We start from the raw sequence: 26,060 nt of genomic DNA on the forward strand, positions 1-26,060 counted from the left end.
TTTGCAATCCCACGATTTAATATTGTATTCACAGGATCTAGCACGCAATCTTTTGGCTGTTAGGTCAATACAAATAGACGCCGGATAATGTAGTACCGTGGAAGATGTCATGTCCGAACACATTGCCATCGTCGCAAGTGACCCACACAGCGTTGCCGGCGTTCAGTCCGAGCACGGCCGTGTTGTTGGACTGTATACTCTTTCCCTGTGGAAAGATGACGACATCAACCTGAAAAAAATTGCCCACAAAACTAAAAACTACTCAAAAACAGGATATAATTAACCTGACAAAAAAGCTCAAAATATCTTCACTATTTACGAAAAATTATTGACTTCTCGTCAAACGATATAGTATCGTACGGTGCCCTCGTATCAAGCGGGTCTTCGTATTGATCATTTTGTTTACATTAAGACCTTGGCTCACGTGATGACGTCACATGCATGCGCTCCGAGAATTTTGTTCAGAAATATTACTACGCTTGAAAATAACTAGAAACACAACCAAAATGAGGAAAAACATATATAATTGCATTTCAAAATCTAACTTCAACTTAAATTTTCCAAATGTATCCATTTACATACATTGCATTGGTCCTCTTCACTAAATTTCCACATAAATAGCAAAGTGAAGCACTCGAATGCGCTAGTGTCAACACACCACTTGCATTTATTTATTTATTTATTTTAACTTCACTTCCTCACGATTCTTAGAAAATGTTGCATAAGAAATCTAGAATAAGGACTGTGCGCGCATATCGCGTCAGGTGATATACACCTGTTCAGTGGGAATACCCAGTCCTCATTTGACGTTTATTTCAGAAAATCTTTTAATAGTAGCATATATGCCGAAATTTATTTCAACACATGTCGAACGTTTGTGTGTATGAAATTCTCGCGCACTTTTATGTGGCCATGTTGCTCAAAAGAAGATTGACCAATATTACACAAACTTGATCGATTGTAAATAGAAGTTAATTTACTGTTTATGTTTATATACAGTATGTTCAGCGGATCAAATGTTTAAGTTTAGTTGGACTAATGCCTTTCGCCATCGAGTACTCTCCTTTTGCAGAATGACGTCAAGATAAGAGGTCACCACGCGAATATTCCATTGATTACAGTTGTGTATGGAGCTATCGGCGTTGCGTGGTTGAACATATTATAGACAATTTGACATGCGTATAACGAGAATTGAATAAATAATTGAAGGAAATTCGTGTATTGTTGCATTGTTTGCATTAATTAAGAAATATATTATTCGTTTTCTTAACCGATCGAAACGCGGTCACCGGAGGATAGATGCTCACTCTTCCAGTTAATATGGCGGTGATTATTCTTCCCTTTTATATAACACGAGACAAAATTAAACATTTCACACTCATGTAACTCTTTCTCATAGACTCAAAACTCTGCCTTACGTCAAATGTTCTAAATATTGCTATACTTGAGGAAAAAATAATATAACTGTCATAAGGTCACGGAAATACCTGCACAATATGGATCGGACGTGCGAAATTCGTTTCGATATTGTACTTCGATGACGAAACTGGCGATTGTTAAAAACTGAAAGCTAATTTGTTATAAATAATTTTCCAAATTGATATTTCGAGTCTGTTTTCGGAAACTACAAAGCCCAACGCTTTGATATTAAGTACGTGACATCGATTGTGGTTCACTGCAAATATTGTTTAAATCATGCCCCTGTGGTCGAATCTGGCCGCGCCCCAATGATACAGGCGAGCAATCTATGACCATACTCGTCCTTTTTCATTAACATTGGCTGTATATTCTGTATAACAAGACTAAATGTCGAGATATGTTGACAAATTTGTATTACATGAAAAACAACTAAGAATGAACGAAACAAAGACTATCTACTGTATAAGGTTGGTAATTTATACTTCACGATCCAATTATCAATATGATGCCTAATATAAAACACTTCAAGTTTATGGTATTGAAGTAAGAACACGTATCATAATACATATTTAATAATGAATCAGTTTATCGACTCCCATATCCAACGCGGAAATTAAAGCGACATTATACGATTTTGTCAAATATTTAATATATATATATATAATGTGTAAAAAACTAATTAAACATATATTTCAATATAAATTAAAATAAAAGTTAAGAAGAACATGTGTCGAAAATTGCGAAATAAGGCAGATATTTCATTCTGAAATGAAAAATGTCTGTACAGTCGAATTCACCAGCATGTAAATCATGCATGTACGATGTGAATCTAATTTAGTTTAAAGCGAGATTATACAATTTTGTCAAATATTTATTAATTTATATAAAGTGTGTAAAAAAACTTATTAAACATATATTTCAATATAAATTAAAATAAAAGTTGAGAAGAACATGTGTTGAAAAATGCGAAATAAGCCAGGTATTCAATCACACCACACACGAACACTAACTAAAAAGTCGACTGCTGTGTTTACTGTAGGAAAATATGTACGAAATATCTTCGTCACAATCGGCTCGGGGCACTAATTTGTCTTTGTTGCATTTTATGAAATCCCTCTTCAATGTATAATTTGTCTTGCCTATTTTTTGTTATTGTAACATATTTTATCAATTTATTACAATTTAACACATACAAAATCGTAGAATCTCGCTTTAACGGGTCATTTTAAATTCCCGCAACGATATCTATTCATACGACACACGAACACTAACTAAAAAGACGAATGCTTCGCTTATTGTAAGAAAATATGTACGAAATATCTCCGTCACAATCGGCTCGGGGCGCTAATTTGTCTTTGCTGTATTTTATGAAATTCGTCTTCAATGTATAATTTTTCTTGCCTATTTTGTGTTATTGTAACATATTTTAGTAATTTATTACAATTTATCACATATAAACAATCGTATAATCTCGCTTTAAGTGTTCTGCATGCGTTTATTGCGTTTTTAAGGTACAAATGCACTGAGCTAAAATATCAAACACGCCAAAAGGAAAAGTACATTAATTTGTCTTTTCGGCGGGTTTATTGGCGTGTTTAAGTCATTCAACTCCGCCAAAACGCCAGAACTATATGACAGAAAGCAACCACCATAATTACTTCAAACTATTTGGGAAACATTTGGCGAACAAAATGCCGACCGATGTACGATTTTGGAGCTGGTCAATGAAGTTAAGCTGCTGAAACGTTAGCAGACTCAAATTAAGTTTAGTTCTTATATCCAAAGATAATTAAACGTGCCCTCATGAGAAAACTACATGCAATACTGCGGTCTTCTTGGCCTGCTATTCTTACATAAGACGCACATACGTTCCATATAGGAAAAAAGTTTCATTCATCTAAAGATAATGAAACGTGCCTCGTGACAAAACTACATGCACTATATATTGTGGCCGGACTATCTTTTCAGAAGACACACACACGTTCTATTAAGGAACAGCACATTCAACTTTGCTTAACCATATGTCTTATTTATCCTACAGCTAAATGATTTTATAGAACAAATACGACTCATAAAGAAAAGATAAGGTTTTCTCCGCAGTTTTTTTAGATCAGGTTTCATCCACACTTATTTTTAGAACATTACGTAGAGACTAGTTTTTTTTTGGCCTTTCACCGCTGATTGCGTCATTTAGGTCATTGGGTACGCAGTCGTTTAACGAGTTTACGAGTGTGTGTGTGTTTACGATGAATTACTATAATATTATGAATGTGAAAAACACAGTGTTTGGATATAAAACTGGAATGAAACTGGTGAGACTGCATTTTCGATTTAGTTAAAATGTCGTAGTACTCGAATAACGCGATGTTTTGTTGAACAATTGATGGATTAAATTTAAGAAAAGTGTCAGTGAATTGTTCTTTATCTTTTCGAAGGAAATCGATGTCGAATTAAAATGGTAATTTCTGTGATGGTTTAGTCGTTCCTTTGTCAGTCGATCAAAGAATGTCTATCCACAACGAATTGCCTGCTTACATCTAGTGCTTAAAAATGGAAAAGATGGATGGCGATGAAGAAATTTGTCTAGAATTTTAACTCGTCATGGAAGCAAATTAAAAATTACGAAAATAAACATGGACGTGGTTATTATACAACTTCGGTGAGTAGAACAATAATTTTATGTAAGTAAGTATAAAGTGTGTAAAAAGAAGAGTTGTTTAAATACTAAAATTAACAATATCGGCGGGAATAAATGCTGTCTATGCTTCACGTAGCCACGGTATGTGTCTACACATTTTGTAAATTTCAAAATGGCGTGAGCCATGTTTGTTTTTTGGTTTTTTACAGTGGTGAAACAAGAATTGTAGTTTGAACACAACCATCTGTCTTGTATTTGAGTGTGTTACATTTAGAACGCTTATTAAATTTGAATCGAGGCGTATAGCGATATTTTGTCTCGTTACTTTCATTTTGCGTGGAATTCTTAAGGACTATTTCGATTTCCGTAAACAGGAAAGATCACAATAAATATTACTACGCAATGTAAGATTCAGAAAATTTCATGTGTTTTTGCTTTTATTTTAGGAATAAATTAAATAAAACAATATTGTAGGATAAATAGAATACTATATGTGAGTGTGATTGTGTACTTAAATTTACCCCACTCGTGTCAGAAAGGCTTACAAGGCTCGACAAGCCTCGCCATGTAAACCTTTCTTCACTCGTAAGATAAACTTAAGTACACAATCACACTAACATAGTATTCTCTATTTTCACAACCTCTGCATGTATTGAATATACGCTATATCTTAAGAGTAGTAATTATCTTTAGGAACCCTAATTCCAGATGTTTAATGCACCAAGAACATATAGAAACCTGCAATTTAGATAGTGTGTCTCCTCAAAAGAAATAATACTGTTTTTTATTTTCGCGAAGTCGTTGCGTTATAATTATGAAACTTCAGAGAAGAGTTTCTAGATATAAAAAATCATAATGTGTAAGCTCACTACGCTTCAAAATGAGACACAATAGTCAGTCGAAGCCGTTTATCGTTGTCATTAACAACAAAACATAAAAGCAAATTACAATTATATTCTGATTCAATTCGAGGGATTTATCACAAACATGTCAGGGAAATGCCTATGGTGTTATGGTGCTGAGATTACCAAAACACAAAAACACAGAAATAAAAACAAATGTAGCTGAGTTTCAGAATATTTTCACACAAACGTCCAGTTGATTTAAAGATAATTTTACAACACTTACAGTAACCACATTTCTTTCATTATTGTATGTTAAAAAGAATGGTCGTTAATAAGTCTTTTAATGCAATGACTAAACGTTCATTAAAACATTTTTTTGCCGAAAACAGTACAAAATTATCACTTGGACTTTGTCGAATACGCAGTCAGGGAAACAAGGCTTGATTTTTATAATAACTGGCAAATGGTAAGGGCCAATTTTCAGCCCCCGAGTGCAATTATCTTTATGCCACTATACAAACTTCATTGAAAGAAGAATGTTTATATGTACCATGTTTGCCCCGTTGACTAGTAAGTAACACCGGAGCTACTGTGTTTGCCAGTGTTCAATGGTCACCGAGAAGATATATGTGCCTTCCACGGGGATCGTGGCAACGCCTGTATTCGGGTTGTACATGGAGTCGGCGTTGTATATTGTCCTGCTGAACTTGAGCGTTTGTCCCTGATGGAGAGTCTCGTCTCGGTCATGGTACGCCGTGAAGCCAAACGAATGTGACTGCCGTGTAACTAAATGCACAAAATAAAGCGGTCTACCTCAATAACGCTACCATTTATGCGTAAATAGGATTTGTTTGGCCTTATTTAATATAAGTATTTATAAAAATAACAGTTTAGTTAAGGCATTTTTAATTTGCATGAATTATAAGCAACGTTCATTGGACAAAGAATAATAACACATACCGGTGATGTGGAAAAATGTTGGATACTTTTACCTCTGTCTCTGATGCTGTTTTCACGGAGAACAGCTACTTCCTGTTTCAATATGTCATTGGAATGTTTCAATATTTCATTGGCGGCCAATAAGGATGTGATGGTGACATTTTGTTGTCGCACAATGTCATCCAGAGACGCAACTACAATAGAAAATGGGTAACGCATGTTCTGTTTTGTATATCAAAATTATGCACACTAACAATTGTTAGCATTTCGTAACGATTGCGCCCTTGCAGGAGTTGACAATCATGTGTGACCGACTGTCAACAATATTTTCTACTCCTTTTCAACATTAACAATTATTTAAATATATAAAGTATACTATTGTTTTCACAAATCCAAAATAGCAGGGTATGGTGCTTGGGTTATCCTAAAATATTCGTTATATGCATAACGTTCCGAAAGGTTGTGCGTACAAAATTTAAAATAAAAACATAATACTCTTAACTAGATTGCAATTATCATAAGGCCATACTTATGCAGAATATATCCCTATGGTCTTCCGTCCATTCGATTGTTTCAATAAGTAATTGTATCGTATCTGTCACAATATCGTAACTCTAGTAGTAGCGATTGATTTTACGTTTCAGAATAACGTTTGTAGATATTGCTTTCATGCAGCTGCAATAGGGCATCAAATAATTATATAAAACAATAAAACAATACTCGTGTACCTCGATCTTCGAGCGTTTGTGTACAGTAGCAGGAGCCACCAAGCACAGACAGGAAACAAGCCAGACCGCCATAGTGGCCGATGAATACGAACACCAAACACACAATGCTTGATTATCATGTTAATAAGATTGCGCACTTATCATGTAGTTCTAGTTTTGGCTGATATGCAAGAACAATCAAAGCGCCAATGGCTTTGAAGGCACTGAAGGTGATCGCTATTTTGTAAAAAGAGGGCACTGAAATATCGCACTTTTTTGTTTTCCAAAATTTGGTTTTCAAACACAAAGAGCATTCGCGTTTTATTAATCCCCACAGTTTGTTGATGAAGTTCAATTTTATAAGCGCACGTTGGTTGTGCCTAGTACATCCTCATTTCGAAGTTTATATCATAATTATTATAGGTGTCGTCGTCATTATCATCATCATCATCATCATCATCATCACCATCATCATCATCATCATCACCATTATAATTATTATTATCATCATCATTATCAGCATCATCATTATATTTGTCATTATTAGACATCATAATCCTTATCCAAATCACCATCATCTGTATGATTATCATCGTCAAATTCACCATCATCAATTATATGATCGCCATCGGTAGTAATCATTATACCCTTTATAAGTAACATATGCATACTCAGCAACATTATTCTCATCACCATATTATCAATCTCGCAATCGTCGGCCAATAAAATTGAAATAGAATAAATACCCATGTATTGTTAATTGCTTTAAAAATGACAAACATTAGGGAACGGTATTAGTAGATTAAGAATAACTTGTTATAAACAAAAATTGCCCAAATTGGCATCGTTTCGCCTCTGTTTACATCAACCCCACTGTTTAAACACTCGATTCTTAAATGAAAATTAAATACAACTTATTATTATAATCTCTCCTGTATATTACATGTAGTTGTTCTTGAATGCTTTGAGCTTTTATCAGTAAGTACGCACAGCTCAAAGTTCTTCACGGTAAAAGCGCAAATAATGTAAAAATAAAGAGTCAGAGAATGCTATCTTGTTTCATTTATTAAATTACAATAACAAAATCAATTTCAGTTGGCGTAACAATGTACAATATTTGCCAAGAAAAGCCCCACATAATTTAAAGAACCTAAATGCCATAGCGGATGTTAAAAAATGGCTGACTAAACACAGATTAAGAAAAGGCTACACTTTACTAAATGTGGTTACTCTCACAGGAATAACAAGCAGACAGAGCAATTTGTAATTATTATGAACGGCGACGCATTGAGACACACTCTACAAATGTATATATTAAAAAAACAGACATGTTAAATCAAAACATATTTAAAATGCCCCGTACGCTGTATGATGTTGAATGTAAATGGATACTCGTTGAAGGGAGATGAAAGAACAAAAAAAGACACTACAACAAGAGTTGTTTGTGGAATTTGGATTTGTTTCTTTGGAACTTACCGGTAGGTGAGTGTTAAGGGAGTTTGGTGACTTTCTCAATTATTATTATTTCTGACATGTCGCATACTCAAACGTTTCCTTGACTATGATTGCCGAGCTAAGCACCAACACAGCACAATTGAGTTATACAAATATAAATGGAAAACTACTTACTGATTACATGACCAACAAAGCTCTGTCGATCTCAGTTGACCAAAACAAAAGACAGCAAATGAAAACTACCATACTTGAATCAGACGTACATGCTATGTCTTTTAACAAACTCTCGTCCACCGCATTTTTAACACTAGCATGCACATTACCCTTAGATCTATGGCGATTTCTTTATATAATTTTATATTTAAGTCATTTGATTCAATTTCGTTATCCGTGTAAATAACCAATTATTCGGTGTAACTCTCTACAATTACTCAGTTAAATACCTTGTTACATTGGACTGGCATCCTCAGTTCAACTAAAAGTATGTTTTTTTTTAACGCCGTTAGTTATTTTAAGAGCCCCAGTGTTGTTGTTTTTCTTATGTCAATCCAAATCCCGTCAAACATCGCGGGCCGGGTTCCTGCTGTCTGTTTTCTTCGCGTTACCACCACGCCTTGAGTGTTTTCAAAAGTTTATACACAGATACCTCGGCGTTCACGCGGTGATCTGCGACGACATCACTACGCCCACGTTCTCGGTGTGTCTCCTCTACTGCGACGTTGGCGTATTAAATGCGGCTGCACTTTGACAATGAACAATATCGTAATACGGACCACATACTTAAAGTAGGAAAGTAATATGATCGCTCCAAAGTCTCTTAGAATCTTTAACCCACTTCTATTGACTATTGTGTCGTTGTAAGGTCGCAAACCACCGGCTACTATAAGATCGTCAATTTCAGCATTCTTGGCATTTGGTACCTTTCCCACGCGGACCCTAGGGCGTCCGTTGTAAACTTAGCACATCAAGGGTAATCGTAATTAAGAACGGAGTCAGAACTACGGGGTGTGACCGAGGTTTACAAAGCATAACACATATGCTTAAACTAGCTACCAGATCGTACTTAAATTGCAGCTTTATTGTCAGATGTTTGTCTGTAAGAGATAATACTTTTGGTAAAACATAAACAGGTATTGTGTTGTAGCTCGTACAAATATTTAAATTAAAGAAACGAAAAAAAGGAAAAAACATGCTTTCTTAAACTCCATGCAGAGTTGTCGTTCCTTGCTCTCACATGGATGTAATGTAACCGTCGTGCAGGACATTGGTGCTTTTGATCTCCACGCAGAGATTTGATGGGAACCAGCCTAGCCGGATCGAATGGTAGTGAAAGCAAGGAACGACAACTCTGCTTGGAGAATCTGGTTACAATACTAAACACTGAACCTCCGGCAGAGATTTGCTTGCACAGCTGGATCAAATCCCTGCCTTCATAACAAACCACGTGTTGATAGCCTAGCTACGTAGTACAATAATTTTAACGTTGTTTTCTTTCTTTTTTTAATTTATGTAATTATTTTTTTACTTTGAACTTAAACTTATACAATATTTACGAAATGCAAAGGAACATGATAATATTATTATTTGTTTTCACAATATCATACTTAAACAAATAAAATTAAATCCTACCAAATCTGGCAGGATTGTCTAGTGATGGCACAAGATAGCACAATATTTTAGAATATTTCTGTGTGCTTGTGGTGGGCAAAACATTGTTATTTACTAGAAATTCAGTATTTTGCTTGCAGGTTTGAGATTACATAAGACTTTGACAGATAGCGGGAAACTCTAATAAACTGGAGGAAAGCCGGTTAATAGATGGCCGTAAAACAGTGACCTTTGATTCGTATCAAGTTTTTTCTTACATATTTCGTGACCTATATTTTTTATTGTTTAAATCACTTCGGCTTGGAATGCTGTTCGAGAAAAGGTTTTAGTATATTGTGACATAAACCTAACTTTTGTTCAAAGGAAATATCATCTGCAAGTGCTAAATGTGACGTGATCAAACGATCTTAGTCATTTAAGCGCAAAGGCGAACAGAATGAGCTGGATGACGACGTTTATGACGGAATCAATCGACTCTACAGCGAAGAAACCTCGAGCGTACCCATGACAACCTGCGCGTAGGAGTTCGGTCAAGGTCCCGACGGAGAGGGAATGTCGGTCCATCAGTTCCCGCAAACGAAGCCTGTTTGTGCCAATTAGGCATCATTAGCACCCCATTTGTTGTCTGTATGTGTTAGCTGTAAGATGAATCAAATGTATGTTCACAAATATGGCCAAGTTGATTTATTTGATTTATTTAGTAAGTTTCTGGGTGCTTTCTATTGAATATGCAAATGTATAAGTGCAGGGGAGTGATGTAGGTTATTGAATTAGTTTTTCGCAAAATAAAGAAATATAATTGTCACAATCTGAATGTGTTTTTTTAGATCTATATTATATGCTCCTTTGTATATGTTTTTCTTCTGATATTCATGCCAGTAATATAAAATGTGTTTTGTGCAAAAATTCGGGTTTACCTATACCTCTGAAATGTAACCTGTGTTAGGTCATTTTGCTAGTAAGCTGATTCAGTTGACATCTTAAATCTCATACTAGGATTTTTAATCTGAGTAGAACATGTTTATTGTGATTTTCTGAAGATTTTATAAGCAAGGACAAGTATGAATGTAATGAAAGCCTGAAATTTTAGTTTTGTTTGTTTTCAATAGGATATTTATTGTTCTTGTTATATCAATTGTATGTTTATAGTAAACACAACTTTCCTTTTTTATTTGCCAGTAGAATTCAATTCAATTTCCTTGCTTTTATTAACCCCAATATCATTTGCAACTTTTACCATTTGTACTGGTCCAAACTACTGTCCGCAACTAAAATTACTGCAACTAAAAAACTAGATGCGTCAATTGACATCTCATAAAACATATACACGCATTTCAAGTCATTATGTGCCATTATTCTGAATATTTTTGCACCTTCACTTTTATTGCTAAATCTCTGAATTTGTAGACACAATTCTATTTTTGTCAGTCTTTGAATAAGTAAAAATATACGGACAAGATGTGTTTTCCAATACTTAGTTTATTTTATTTTGTTTTCCAATACTTAGTTTATTGTCTTTTGTTTTCGAATATTTAGTTTATTGTCTTGTTTGTTTTCTATGGAGCAACTTATAACAGGTTTAGTTTGTTGCTTATTTTAGCAAAATAAAAAATTAAGCAAATAACCTCTTGTACATAGATAACAACTCATGTTCTAGTATTATGACATTCGTAAAGTATTTGTTGATACTTTATTTTATGTTGTATGGAGTTTTTACTGATTCAGTGGAGCGAATATTGGGAGTTATGGATTGGATTAATGTTAACTCGCGTCAAGATCAAAATCCGGTGGAGAATATTGCCACTCAATTGTTTGAACATAAGGAACAGCGGAATTTGTATACTTTAAGAGAACGCATGTGGTGTTGAAATTTACCATGTACATTTGTAACATAGGTTTACTATGTTTTACGTTACAATACATGTGTTTGATGATCAAGCAATCAAAATCGAGCGTTTCTTAAAGTAATGTGGAAAAAATGCAAGACAGGTCGAGGAGAATTAATATTTCGGTAATAGTCAGATAGTTTTTAGCATAGTTGCGGTTACGCAACTATGCTTATGTTAGAGCTACATTTCGAAAACCGACATGGAACGGTTGACCATTATGAAGCCTTACCTGATCAAAAATCAGACGAAATATCTATTTAATATAGTATATGGTAATTCTAACATTTTTTTATTTAAAAACGTTTTTCTAACGTTTTCTTCCAAGAATATTACTGACACCGTTTTTAGTGAATTTTTCTAAGACCGTTTTACGTGAAAAAACCTTATAAGAAACTAAAACAAATTTCGTTCGTAAAACAATTCTGTTCTGGTTGATAGTGATCTCACACCTACTTTCTATTTCCTTTGTTTACTGTTCTGGGAGAGGTCAAATTCATTAGGCCCTGGTTTAAGGATATGTAGAACTTCATTGGTCAATTATAAATAGAAATTAACATATTCTCAACAGGAAGTGGGGCATAAAGCACTTTCATTCTTTGTAAATGTGTAAAAAAATAGCGGAGTACGATGAATGTTTTCTGAATTATGACATGGATTCTGACCTGCCTTTCTATGGATTTAATGAAGTAGAGTTTGAAAGTAATAGAGATGTGTTAATTGCAATTAAAATGATTTACTTTGAGCCAGAAATTAACGTTACGAGTAGAGCTAACGGTTTAAATGTGGCATCGAATTTAATGGATTCGCGCAAATTCTGGACGATTGTTGTGTCTGTAAAATATTAAATGGAATGCCGTAAATGTATCAAGTCGGAAAAGAAAACGGATGGTTGCATAATGGTATGCGTGAAATAATGTAATTCTACGCATTTATTTTCATAGTTATGTCATTTTGTAACCATTCACCTTCGTCACGATTTGGAATTCCCGTTTCTAAAAATAGAACATTTTGGTAGCATGAACCAACAAGGGAGGCGACTCGTGATGTCAGAAATTGTTAAGGTTACAATAAACTAAATAATCGAGTCATGAATAATCGAGTCATGTACTCTCTAAACCAGGGACCTGTACTGTATAGGTCCTTGTCTAAACAAATCATCATATTTTCCTCGAAGGCATGTTTTACACTTTAGACTGTTGTTCTGGTTTTATCGTTTGGAGATATAGATAGGGTAAGCATAGGTGTTCACTATTAAATACCTGAAATAGGATAAAGTTAGAGATTAAAGTAAAAAATGGTACTGCAAAAGGTTACAATCCACTAGAAAACGGCCGAAAAAAGAAGGTGCAAAAACAGTCGATTTTGATTTGAGACGAATTCTTTTTTGGTTTGAACATGACATATCTTTTTTATTGCTTAAATCGATTCTGCTAAGAATGCCCGTCAAGAAAAGATATGGGTATAGGGGTCTCTATGTGCAAAATGTTGTATTTATTTTCGCTCAAATTTGTCGCTTTTACATTTAAACATATAAGGAAACTATTTAGTATATTTTGACCTCAACATTTACTTCAGCAGCACCTTCCCTGTATCTTGCAACTATGCTTTCAACGCCATCGGCGCTCTCGTTATTAATTGTATTGTCTTGTATGTTATTCCAATCTCATGGTGTGCTATATCAGATTAAGAGAGATATTTCACATAGTTTTTGGTTTTTGTTCAGAAAGGGTAGACGTTATTATGTTAATGTCGCTTAATGCGAAGGATATTTTGTTTTTACCAACCAACTGGAATCTTTTAGTTGTTATTTCATTTATTTTAAAAAGTTATTTGAATTTAACATTGTCAAATAAATTTTATGGTGGCAATTTTGCTTTGTTATTTTCTTGCATGTCACATTCTTAACGTAAAAAGCATAAATTATACCCCGCAAACGACGTTTGGGAAGTTCAAGGGTATATTGGAGTGACGCCGTCATTCCAAATAAAAAGCTGTGTTTTTTTAAACCAACTACTTCATTATTTCTCAGGCGATCGATTTCAAACTTAAGCATGTCATCGCCAGTGAGTGTAGACGTACAAAACACGTTCATGTCCTATGATCTATATTACAGAGTTATTTGCCATTGAACTGTTCCGGGATATTGGTCACATTGGATACAAACCTGTAATAAACCACAGTCCGTTGCTTAACTTTATTTTGGTGTTTACATTTATTTTATATCTTACGGTTGTGATCCCAATCAATGAACGCTTAACAAAATAGCAATAAGTATCCACAAACCGTATTAGTGATAAACATATTAATTTTGTGAGATATCGCGGACTAATAAAAGACAGAATAAAACACTATTTAAAATTCTTAACTAAAATTTAGTAAAAAATTTACTGGAGAAAAAGCACCACTTACCGGTGTGTGTAAAGCAATTTACGTGCAATTGTGAACACACAAAGTCACATGATCCTGCACCCTGGTAATGCTAGCAAACATCTGCCAGGTATTGGACGGGATGAGTAAACAGAAAATATGGGTAAATAGACCAAAAGACGTCTGCTGACAGACGGCAAATAGAAGAATACCGGTACTTAATTATCAAAATTTCATTGCCAGGAGGTTAACTGCTACTTTTCATAGGTGGCGTTTATTTGCAAAAAAATAAAGCTCACCACGCTCTTCAAGCAAGTTTTGTGAGGTACGATAAACCTGATGACTGCCGTATCCGAGCCGAGAAAGCGTTGTAAAAGTTATGCCAGAGGTTTCAGTTCTTCAACTATATTCATTCACAAATGGACATAATGGGAATATCGTGTTAAATGGAAGATTTTTTTCCATAGCGTTTATAGAAACAAGAAATATCTTTAAAAAAGATAAACGGCGTAAATAGTTTAATGAATGAGATCAAGGATAGGGAATGTCTTTTTCCGTGCAGTTCTTAGCTGCATCACACGCAGTACGGGATGTTACGGGGAGTTTTCGCGGCTTATTTTACATTATAACATATTGCTGGTCATAAACCTATAGATACAAAACAGAAAACCAAAAGAAGAATGGAAGTGAAATTTAAACATATGAGTCAACCGGCCACACGAGAAGTATCCGTATTTATAGGCGCGTTCTTCGAACAAACCTGTTTTAGTGGTTTGTCGGGCATTGCTATTTGATTCGATTATTAACAGTATCAATTATCATCGTGCTAATGCTTAAAGTGATATTATGGGCATTTTGCACTGTTGAATTGAGCTGAAAAGAATTAACAGGTCAAAATAGTTAGTTAAAATGTGGTTACTGATTAATTATCTGCAACTCACCTTGCTACCAGTTGTTTATAAAAATATATTTTATATTCGATATTCTTACGTGACCCACCCAGTCCTGTAAGCTGAAATGATCCGTAAAACAATTTCGTGTCTTTGTGTCGTATGAACAAATCTGCACTAAAACTAAATTTAGGTTCAACTCGTAAACGCATGATCAGTTGTCAAACGAAAGTACGGTTGATATTCAAATGCATTATTTTTCTCTTTCTGGTATATTGTTTTAGTATGATGATGCTGCATTAATTAATATAAGTGTATATGAAGTAGAAACATCAAAAATAATCAACGGTTGCGATAGACACCTATAAACTGTTACATGCTCATAATATCACTTTAGTACATTAGGCAATATGGACGAATAATTATTGTTAAATTTATCAACAATAATATTTATCATTGTATTGTTGAAAACACATTAAGAATCTATTATTTACATACCATAATTATATTGCTGAATATCTTCATTTAACATATTTCTGGTCTAAAGAAAATTCCAGGTCACCTAGTTCACGGATAGCGTCTTTATTATATAACGATTATTTTACTGGCCGCCAACTCCGGTGATGACCTGTATATAAACTCTGAATGTCCGCGAATTGACCCGATATACCTCGCGGGTTGAAATGCAATACTTTAAAGTGAGGCCTCGCTTCCATTGCTCTTTATACTTTTACATGTTAACATGTTGACAGGAATAAGGAAGTAAGTATAAATATGAGAACATAGCCTTTTAAGTATAAACGCTCTTGCGCTGGTAATACTCTGAAAATAAAAGGTGTACGCACAAACTGTATTGATGTCGAGAATTGAGTGTAAAACTGTTCTATCTATTAAGCCTTTTCATTCGAGATAAAATTGTTTCATACAGTAAAACAGTGTTACAAAGACGCGGATATGTTTCCAATGTTCTGGTGGTATACTCAAATCAGCCAATGGAATACATGAAGTGTATTCATTCGTACCTAGCCGCGGGAAATTTTATTGGAATTTTATTGGACACTTACAAAGGTCAGGCTAAGGTGAAAAGCTGGCTTATGCAGCTTACGCCGAAAAAAAGGTATTCGATATTCCAATAATATTCATTTAATATGATAGTGATTGTAAATTTTCTGTTACACTTTCAATGCTTTCAGAACGTCAAAAAGGGGAAATGCTGCTTTTTGTTGTTGTCTAAGTTATCTCTTTTACAAAAATAGGATGATAAACAGTGCTCACACATCTAGACCGGTGTGTTAAGACACACACTTTATCAATTTGAATTGCTTTTGTTCGTTTCAAACTTGCGATTAAAAAAGCTTTAACCTAATTTTGAAAAAAGAGTTGCGTGTAAGATTATGCAATAGCGAACAACTTCAGTGCCTTCAGCGCCTAGATTTAATAAACGCGTCACACACGCGATATATCGGGCGTAAGCTTAATTTAACAAGGCGCCGGAGAATGTTGTACCGCGAAAACTGTTATCCCCGAACACGTGACCTTCGTCGCATGTGACCCACACAGCGTTACCCGCGTTCAGACCGAGCACGGCCGTGTTGCTGGACTGGGTATTGAGCGAGTGACTATCGGCGTGGATGATGACGTCAATCTGAAACAATAACTATCTTTTAACAAGTAATATTTATTTAAAAAAGATATACGGAGTTAATTGTGGTTGGTGTTGATGAAATATAATGAGTTACACGTACACCCCAGGAAACCCAGAAATAGTATACATACAACCCATACAAACACATATTAAACATCATTCTATGTACCTAACCAATTAATTTATGTGACAAAGTAGTCAAGTCTTTCTTTATATTTTCCAAAATAGTGTTGGTAAAATGAAATAAAACTGGCGTATGTTGAAAAGGCACTATTGATAATATATAAGGAATTAAAAGTACATTTGTATGCATATGTGCTCACAAACACTTACTATAGGCCTCTACAAAGCAAAGAAATTGCAACAAAATGTCTGGAAATTAGGGGTTTTGTCGCACAAAAAAAAGAATTATTAAGTTGCTGCTCACTTAATGTTTCATATTCTTCTCCAGATGGTATCCATGTTTTCCCAACATGGTCATTAAAAAAGCGAATTTCTCCACAAAAAATAGTTATCCGGCGAAACCCTGCTGAGAGGTTATGGCAGACATGTGTAAGTTTGCATTAATCCTTTAATTATTGTAGTGGCTTGCAAATTAAAGCAGTTTTTCTCCCCTAAGTGCCTGAACATGGCCCATTTTGCCCGATCTTCTACTTCAGGGAGCCACATTTCGCTCATTTGTTAAGAAAATTTGTCAGGAATTTTTCTACATGTAGGCCAATACATTTGTTATCAATGTTAATAACCAGTTGTTTGAAATTGGATTTTGAAATTTTTTATTTTTTTCCAATTTACTTGCCCTATGTAAGTTCACGCTAAAATATGCAAAGCTGCTCGGATGGTATTATGCTGCTCACAAGGTAGTTTCCTGTGGATCAAATATAGCGAATGAGATCAAATATAGCGAATGCCTTTTTATGCGCAGTTCTTAGCTGCATCACACGCAAATCACGGGTTGTTGTGCCAGATTTCGTGGCTTATTTAGCATTATTAGATTGCATTGATCAAACACACACACACAAACACACACACACACCCTCACACACACACACACACACCCTCACACACACAAACACACACACACACACACACACACACACACACACACACACACACACACACACACACACACACACACACACACACACACACACACACACACACACACACACACACACACACACACACACACACACACACACACACACACACACACACACACACACACACACACACACACACACACACACACACACACACACACACACATATAATGCGATTCTGCATTTATTTATTTTAAATGAGCGCGATGATTCACGTTAGTAAAAACAATCGAACCCAATAACTATATCCGACAAACCACTTAAACAGGTCTGTTCGAAGAACGCGCGTATAAATATTTCAAATATGTACAGATGATTTGTGTGTGGCCGGTTAACTAGTATGTTTTCATTTATGTTCATTGTACTTGTGTTTTTCTATTCTGTATCTATAGATATATGGTCAAAAGATATCTAAGAAAGGCGACATAAGCCACTAAATCTAGCGCAATTGAATTACTTGTGGTGCAGCAAAGAACTGCGCAGAAAAAAGGCATTCGCTATCTTTGATTTCATTGATACAACTTTTGATAATACATCAACACAACAACCACAATCAACTCCGTATATGTTTTTAAGATATATTTCTTGTTTATAATATGTACAAATAAATGAAACAAAAAGAGGTGAAATCTTGCAAACCATCGTATATAAATCGGAAAATCATAAATGTGTATCAAGGGAGCTTGGTATTTTGCGAGCAAGTAAATGACCAGATGTAAATTTTATTTTTGATTAGCTAGACGTTTATTTATGCTCTTGTTTTAATAAACGTAATCATAACATCATTTCTATTTACGAGACTGAACGACTTTTTCGTTCAGAAGCTCAGGTCAATGTTATATCTTTGTTTTTCTTTTTTTTTTGTTAATATTCATTTACTGTTACGATCGCTTCATTTTCATTTAAGCAGAAAAGAACACTTCGTTGTTGTTGTTGTTTTTGTGTTATTGGTGTTGTTACATTAACCGACCTCGTTACACACGCAAAATATTACATGCACGCTGTTTTTTTGGAGCACACGTCCTGACGTTTTTAATCCTTTTTCGAATCATTCAAATAATTTCAAATAATGTGCAACATAATTTGCAGATTAATGTATAAATGATGTAATTTTCCCTCCCCCCACCCTTTCTTGCCGCACAAAATCGCAAGGTCAATATTTGCCGTCACAAAGTTTAATGATATTACAGCCCTTAAAAATCGGACAGTCTTCTGCTAGAAAGAATACAATTATTTATCCGTTTAAACAATTTAAAGTAACGTACTCAGTTAATAAATACATCGAGAAAGTATGTTATCTCAAAATCAAATACGACGAGATTCACTATGTTGAAAACACAGAACTTAGTATTAACTTGAACTGTGTTTGTATATATTGGAATGATGGCATATATGAAACAATGTGTGGATCTACGATAATTTAATTAAAATCTCTTTCCCATCCATGTTTTTAAGGGATTTTTAACAGAATTTGGCTTCTTTTTTCAAATGTCGTTACTTATGATTGCTTACGCATCTTTAATGTTTTTAATAGACTCAACTTTTTTATAGTAAGATAAAAAATAGACTTAACTTATTTGTATCGTTAACTTAGATAAAAGTTGCACAAACAAAAAGACGTTATCGGTATTCCAACAAGTGTCGTCAGGATCCGTTAGCGGATGCGCCACCACTGCGCCAGTTAAACTTTCATGAACTGTTGCGAAACATAATACTTATTGTTAACGTTATCTATATTTTGCCAATAACAGATTTGTATTATGAACGAAATTTTTGTATTTTCTTAAAATTTCTCACAAAAATAGTAATAGAATAATTCAATAAAATTCACTATAATATATATCTGCGCGTTATTCGAAAAGACTTGTTTTAGGAGTTTGTCGGACAACATCTGAATGTAAATGGTATCGGTAATCATCTCAATCATGTTAAATAAATGTATCAATATAGTGGAATAATTCTATTTTAATTAATCGAAAATACTGTTTATCGTGGAATTGTTGAAAACACATTAAGAACCTATTATTGAGATTCCATAATAATATCGCCGAACATCTTCATTTAAAATATTTCTGGCCAAAATAACATTCCAGTTCAACTAGGTAACGCAATAGCGTTTATATAACGATTCTTACATTGTCCCCTAACTGGACTTGATAGGTTGTGGGATGGAATGCAATGCATTAAAGGTCACGATTCCACTGCTGGGGCGATGGCTTGTTTTACATGCTATAATATCTTTTTTGAAAACAATTAAAAATATGTTGTTCAAAACAAATATCAGGATAGGAACAACATCACTTATATTATATAAAATGTACTCGTACATTTCATGCCATATGGTATTAATTACTAAATATCAGAACATAGCCTTTAAGTACAAACGCTCTGGCGCTGACAATCTTATCAGGAGTTATAGCGCCACATTCAACAGCCTAAATATTTAATAGTCTACATGACACTCTTAAATTGTTCCTTGTAAAGCAGAACGTGTACCATATTTTCCCCATTGACAAGCAGATAACAGCGTAGTATCTGTTGTTGGTAGTGTTCAATGGCCACCGAGAAGATATATTTGCCTTCCACGGGGATCGTTACCACGCCCGTATTCAGGTTGTACATATGGTTGGCGTTGTATAACGTTCGATTGAACTTGAGCGTTTGTCCTTTATGAATATGCTCGTCTCCGTCAAGGTACGCCGTGAAGCCAAACGCCTCTGACTGTCGTCTAACTACGTGAAGACAATACAACAGTCTATCTCAATGACTCGACCATTTGTGCTCAATCATTATTGGTTTGGCCTTATTTAATATCAGCATATAGAGTATCTCATAATTTAATGCAAATTGGCATTCATTTTAAGAAACGTTCAATGGACAAAGAATCATTAAATGTATGTGCGAAAATATTTGATACTTTTACACGGTCGTTAATCACGGGCGCCACCTCTTTATGCGATATATTAATAAATGAGCCGATGCTCCTTCCGAGGTGTTTTGAAATTTCACGGATAATTCTTCAGGGTGAGAAGGTCTTATATGTGTGTTTTTTCTCTCATTATTTTTCGATTATATTTTATTAAGATCATATTAGGAAAAAAGATCGAACACTCAGACTGAAATACCGCACACAAAGTGTATGGTCGGCACTAACAGTTAAATTAGCTGAAAATGTTCATTGGCGCCTCCTCCTGTTATAAGTGCCCGCGCATTGGCGTTGGCTTCACCTCTTTTGAAACATTGCAAAATTATTTATTATATCAACAAGAAGCCAATGTTTTGTGCATGCAACAATTTGTATATGTTCAAAGTAATGGTTTAATGCCGTTAGTGATTTCGTTGGGTGGAAATTTGCTCGTCACACAGGCAAAATACATCGATATTCTTTAAAAACAAAATCCCATGCCACAACTTAAAACAGGGGGATGCTTATACGGGAGCTTACCGGGTTTAAGTGAGGTCAGTTGGAACTTACTTCCAAGATGGCGTCGTTTTCGTGTTTTTGGAAAGGAGTAGCGTATATTTTCACCCGGTAAGCCACGGAAAACCGTTCACAAATCTGTTGTCTTATTACATGACGTTCGAGAAATTTGATGTACAAATATCTTTTTTATTCTCTTTTAAAACACATACTTGACGCACGTGTTTAGTTAAATATAACTAAAATCACGAGTATTTCATTTTCCAGACACCGTTTCATCCCTGATAACTATGTTAATGCCAAAAAATGGTTTAACCCCCATTTATGAACTGACTTTCAAATGACAAACAGCTCTTTCTTATGTTAAATGGTTTTACATGAACTTACTTTCGTGAATGAATTCCGGAATTCCGGAGTGATGATAATGTTTTGGAGAACATTTTCTCATTAAAGTTAAAGAGTAATCATTTTTTAAATTAATTGTTATATTATTATTTGTTTTTAGTATAGGCTTTCTCACATACTTAACGCTAACACAAGGCGTGCGTAATATACTGCATTTGACAGTGTTATTTACACAGTGGAATACTTACCCGTCAATTTAAACACATATGAACATACATTGTACTTATGTTTGAATATGCCTCAAATGGAATGCTATGCTTACTTCACGGAATACTATGCAAACTATTTCCAGGTATTATTACGCCAGTGAAGCTGGGTTCCCACTGCCGATCAGATCAACTCGATCAAGCCCGACCAAGCGGTCGGGTACTGGTCTGGTTCGGTCGGCATGAGTGATCGGGGGCGGTCGGATAGGTCGGCATTGGTCGGGCCTCCTACCCGATATTTTTTGACATGTCAAAAAATATCGAGTAGCGGTCGAGTAGGAAATGGATCGAGAAGCGCTCGGCAAGTAGTCGTGTATTAGTCGAGTAGAAGATCGAGTTGATCGTGAAACAATCGTGTGGCGATCGATTGACATCTTTTACACGATCTCTACCCGATCCGCTCGACCTCTACCCGAGTTATTTTAGATCGCAACACGATCCACTCGACCTCTATTCGATTTGATGTACAGATTTACTAGACTGCTACCCGACGGCTTCTCGACCGTACACGATCACTTCTCGATTGCTATTCGACCATACACGACCTCATGTCACTTAAACAAAACTCACATGCAAAACGTCGTGTTTGTCTCTCATAACCCTCTTAGAATCGGACGAGTAAACATCCAAAGATGCCAAGAAATGGCTAAAAGGCGACTGATACTGCTAAACCTAGTTTAAAAATCCATGATGATTGACGTGATTAGTGAACAACAATGTTTGACGGTTTTATTCTCAAAGTTTCAATAAACGACCGTTCGCGACTTTGTACGACTGTTGTACGACCATTACGATCTGGTCGAGTGAAGATCTGGTGGCGATCGAGCTGAGGTCCACTTGGTTAAGCTGAGATCGTATAGGGCTCGCGTATAGGTCGAGATGATCGAGCGGAAATCGGAAAGATGGTTTGGTGGACGTCGTGAATGAGTCGTGTGGGGGTCGTGTGTTATCGACAAGAGTTCAAGAAGAAGTCGTGTATACCCTTTTTAGTCGAGCTTGGTCGGGTTTGGTCGGGAAATTTTGGTGAACGGGATGATCGAGATGATCGGATCTGCAGTGAGAACCCACCTTAACGGACATTGAGAATGCCAATATAAAAAAGAAGGCGTTACGAAGAATGTATCGCTTTAGAAAGAGAAAGGTACATGAAACAATCAAACAAACAAAAAAGATAACGTAGAAGTACCACGCAAGTTAAACACACAACACAATGACGTATACGTGCAATATAAGTGTAACGAAAAACTGAAAAGGGTAAAGCCGATCCGATACTATTATAAGGTTGTTGTGACCAAATGCTACCACTTTTGCCATTCGGAATGCCCGAAGCAATTTTGAATACCTGACGCTTGCTTGGAAGATGCATATCAGTTTAGGTTTTTTAACTTTTTTTTATTGCAAACTTAAATATTAAAAGGACCGTCAACCACTGAATGACAAAAAAAAGAAGTTATGAAATACCGTATTTTTTATACAATTTTTCATTAGTTTATATTGATTAAAATATCACGACTGGTATATTAAATTACTTGAAAAAAGTTCATCTTTTCAATATATTCGGTAATAAAAAGTACACCGCGAAAATATATTACATAATGATATATACCCTATAAATAACGCAAGGAGATTGGTCATTTTATGTATAAAATATATACAGTTCACTACGCATGCACAATTTGCATTCCTGGGTTTACCACGTGACGATGATGATCAATTTACTTGCGTTATTAATAGTTAACTGGTAGTTACCCGGTACACATACCCAGTAAATTTTTATACCGAATATATGAAACTATGAAAACTTACCTTTTTTCAAGTAATGTAATATACCAGGCGTGATATTTTAATCAATATAATTAATTATTGTTAAAAAAATACGGTATTTTATAACTTTTCTTTTTTCGTCATTCGTGGTTGACGGTCCCTTTAACTGTTTATTTAATGCAATGACATTCGACGCGCTTTACCACAACGATACTGAAACATGTATGTAACTTTCTTTCAAACACGTTCTGAGTTGGTGAATATATTATAATCGCAAAAAGTGAACTTGTAGTTGATAGAAAGATTTGTGCAAATACAATAGACGATATGATTTCAGTAGAAGTGATCAATATATGCATGTATTTGTTTTCTTTTATACTTATGTGAAAACATATTATTTATGATTGTTGTATTGTTGAAATAAAGTATTGGTTTACGTATATAGATTATTTCGTTTGTTTCTTATATTTCCATCAAATTTTAAGTAATGTTAAAATGTAAAAATCATAACACATTCATTCAGACACAAATATTTTTTCAACATATATGTAAGTGCTGAATACACTCGAAAATGTATGCAGGTACATCGTGGGAATAAATGACGTAACACAGGTAATGGTTTATTTAAATTAAATAAAAACATGAGAAACTAGCATTATGACATATACATAACAAAACGTGTAATATTAAGTAATGTTTAAAGGTCCATAACGAATTTATTCCGACCCAAATGAATACTTTATCATGTATGTTAGAGCTTCATACACTTGAACATGCAGAGACATCGTGGGAAGACATGACGTAACACAGATAATGGTTTATTTAAATGTAAAAAAACGTGAGAAACTAGCATTATGACATATACGGAACGAAACGTGTAATAAATTTGCACTCAAAGCAATTTTATGTCAGACTTGTATATGTTGACATTATAAAATAAAACAAAAAATACTACAAACATCAACTGTACATGTTTTTATTTGGTTATTTGGTTTTTTATCTGCTGTTCTAGTCCGGCTCTGTAAAAGGATTCTTTTTTGGTAATTTTAAATTTAAACTCATGTGGTCTATGAATGGGGCATGGTATCTCAGTCCTCCACTGATTTTAAATACCTTATTACATTTACTGCAACAAAAGATGCACTTATTTTCGCCCTGTAGCATGTATCATCTGAAAAGACAGTAAAGGAATTATTTAAAAAAAATCTTATCAGAATAAGGTTGACAGTCTTAAATAACATTATATTAATTGAAATATTACTGAAAAGGGCTGATAAATATTCTACTATCTCGTATCTAAGCCACCCCACAACCCATCCTCTTGAAAATAGGTGAATTGATTCGTCAGTTCCAAAACGGGGGGGGGGGGGGGGGGGGGGGGTAGGGGCTAAAACCAATTTTGTTTGGCAATAAATTAGTTATCAGAGATGAAACGACATCGGGAAAATGAAGTTATCGTAGTTTTAGTTGTACATCAAACTTCTCGAACGCCAAGTAAGAAGACCACGGATTTGCGGACGGTTTTCCTTCAATAACTTTTTGAGCCTGACCTCTACGATCTTGTCACAAACAAAACGAGGGAAGCGCAAACACTGCAGAGCCAAAAGGCCGTAATCATTTAATAGCTCCCGTATACGCATGCCCCCCTTGTATAAAGGTTATCTCGTTTCCAAATAGGTTGTTATTATCTGTTTCTCTACATTTGTGGAATTATAATGTGGAATAATAATTTTTCGCAAATTCGCACTATATTGTGCGAATTTTCAAACAATGTGAAATATAATGAAACACATATAAAACCTACTCAGCCTATAGAATTATCCGTGAAATTTCTAAGCATACGGTCCTTAGCGCCACCTCGGAAGTAGCATAGGCTCATTTTTTAATTCATCGCAAAAAGAGGTGGCGCCCGTAATTAACGCCGGTGTTTTACCCCTGTCCTTGACGTTCTTTTCATGGAGTACAGCTACTTCCTGCTTCAATATGTTATTGGCAACCAACAGTGCTGTGATGTTGTCATTTTGTTGGCGCACAATGGCGTCTAGAGATCGCACAATGGCATCTAGAGACGCAACTACAAGTGAAAGCATTGAACACATGTTCGGTTGCCTGCACAGAAATAATGCACACTCTCAAATTGTAAGCACCACGTAACGAGTGCGCCCTTGCAGGTATTGACCATCATATGTGACCGAATGTCAACAGTATTTTCTACCCCTTTTCATTATTTACCATACGTATATACGAAGTGTAATTTTGTGTTCACAAATCCACAGTAGCAAAGTGTGGTCATTGGGTCATCTTGAAATAGTCTTTATACGCAGAACGTTCTAAATGCTTGTTTCGTACAACATTTAAAATAAAAACATATGCTTTTAGTAGTATCAAGATTGAATCATCATTAAAACCATACTTATGCAGGTTGAATATTATACGGTTTGTATTGGGTCCATATATGGTGATACGTTTGTCGATATTTCAATAGCGATCAACAACGAAATAAGACACATTAAGAGTGACTGTTTTCATGAAGCTACACTTGGAAACCATATACATTTAATTACAATAAAATCATATAATATTACACGTATACCTTGATCTTCGAGCGTCTGTGTACAGAAGCAGAACCCATAAAGCAGAGAGAGAAAAACGAGCCAGACGGCCATATTGCCCGTTTAACACGTACGCAAAATGTTTGAATAAATGTCACGGAAGTCTGATAACGCAATTGTCGCGTACAATCGGGACTCCTCGGACAA

General features: G+C 35.0%; 1 protein-coding gene across 2 annotated transcripts; it reads right to left on the minus strand.

Moving 5' to 3' along the window:
- LOC127876565 (complement C1q and tumor necrosis factor-related protein 9-like) lies at positions 1-26,060 on the minus strand. 2 transcript variants are annotated; one of them, XM_052421891.1, is made up of 5 exons: positions 25,895-26,060; positions 25,235-25,375; positions 20,200-20,237; positions 5,453-5,650; positions 1-229 (listed from the first exon to the last, which is right to left on the minus strand). In XM_052421891.1, exons 1-4 carry the CDS (start codon positions 25,965-25,967, stop codon positions 5,489-5,491), a joined length of 414 nt encoding a protein of 137 aa, XP_052277851.1. In that variant the 5' UTR covers positions 25,968-26,060; the 3' UTR covers positions 1-229; positions 5,453-5,488. The 2 variants fall into 2 exon arrangements, with proteins under 2 accessions (XP_052277851.1, XP_052277850.1); XM_052421890.1 differs by lacking the exons at positions 1-229; positions 5,453-5,650 and adding an exon at positions 16,178-16,402 and having other exon boundaries at positions 20,002-20,237.

This window comes from Dreissena polymorpha, chromosome 4 (genome assembly GCF_020536995.1).
Source record: "Dreissena polymorpha isolate Duluth1 chromosome 4, UMN_Dpol_1.0, whole genome shotgun sequence".
In the NCBI taxonomy this organism is placed as follows: Eukaryota; Metazoa; Mollusca; class Bivalvia; order Myida; family Dreissenidae; genus Dreissena; species Dreissena polymorpha.

Bases quoted from the DNA above. Each gene is read 5' to 3' on its own strand.
- LOC127876565 (XM_052421890.1), bottom strand. From the start codon at position 25,967: ATGGCCGTCTGGCTCGTTTTTCTCTCTCTGCTTTATGGGTTCTGCTTC. The intron at 25,376-25,894 runs GTATACGTGTAA...TTTCACTTGTAG, and splicing joins ACAGACGCTCGAAGATCAAG to TTGCGTCTCTAGATGCCATT. The intron at 16,403-20,001 runs GTACACGTTCTG...TTATTGTTTCAG, and splicing joins TTGTCAATGGGGAAAATATG to ATTGACGTCATCATCCACGC.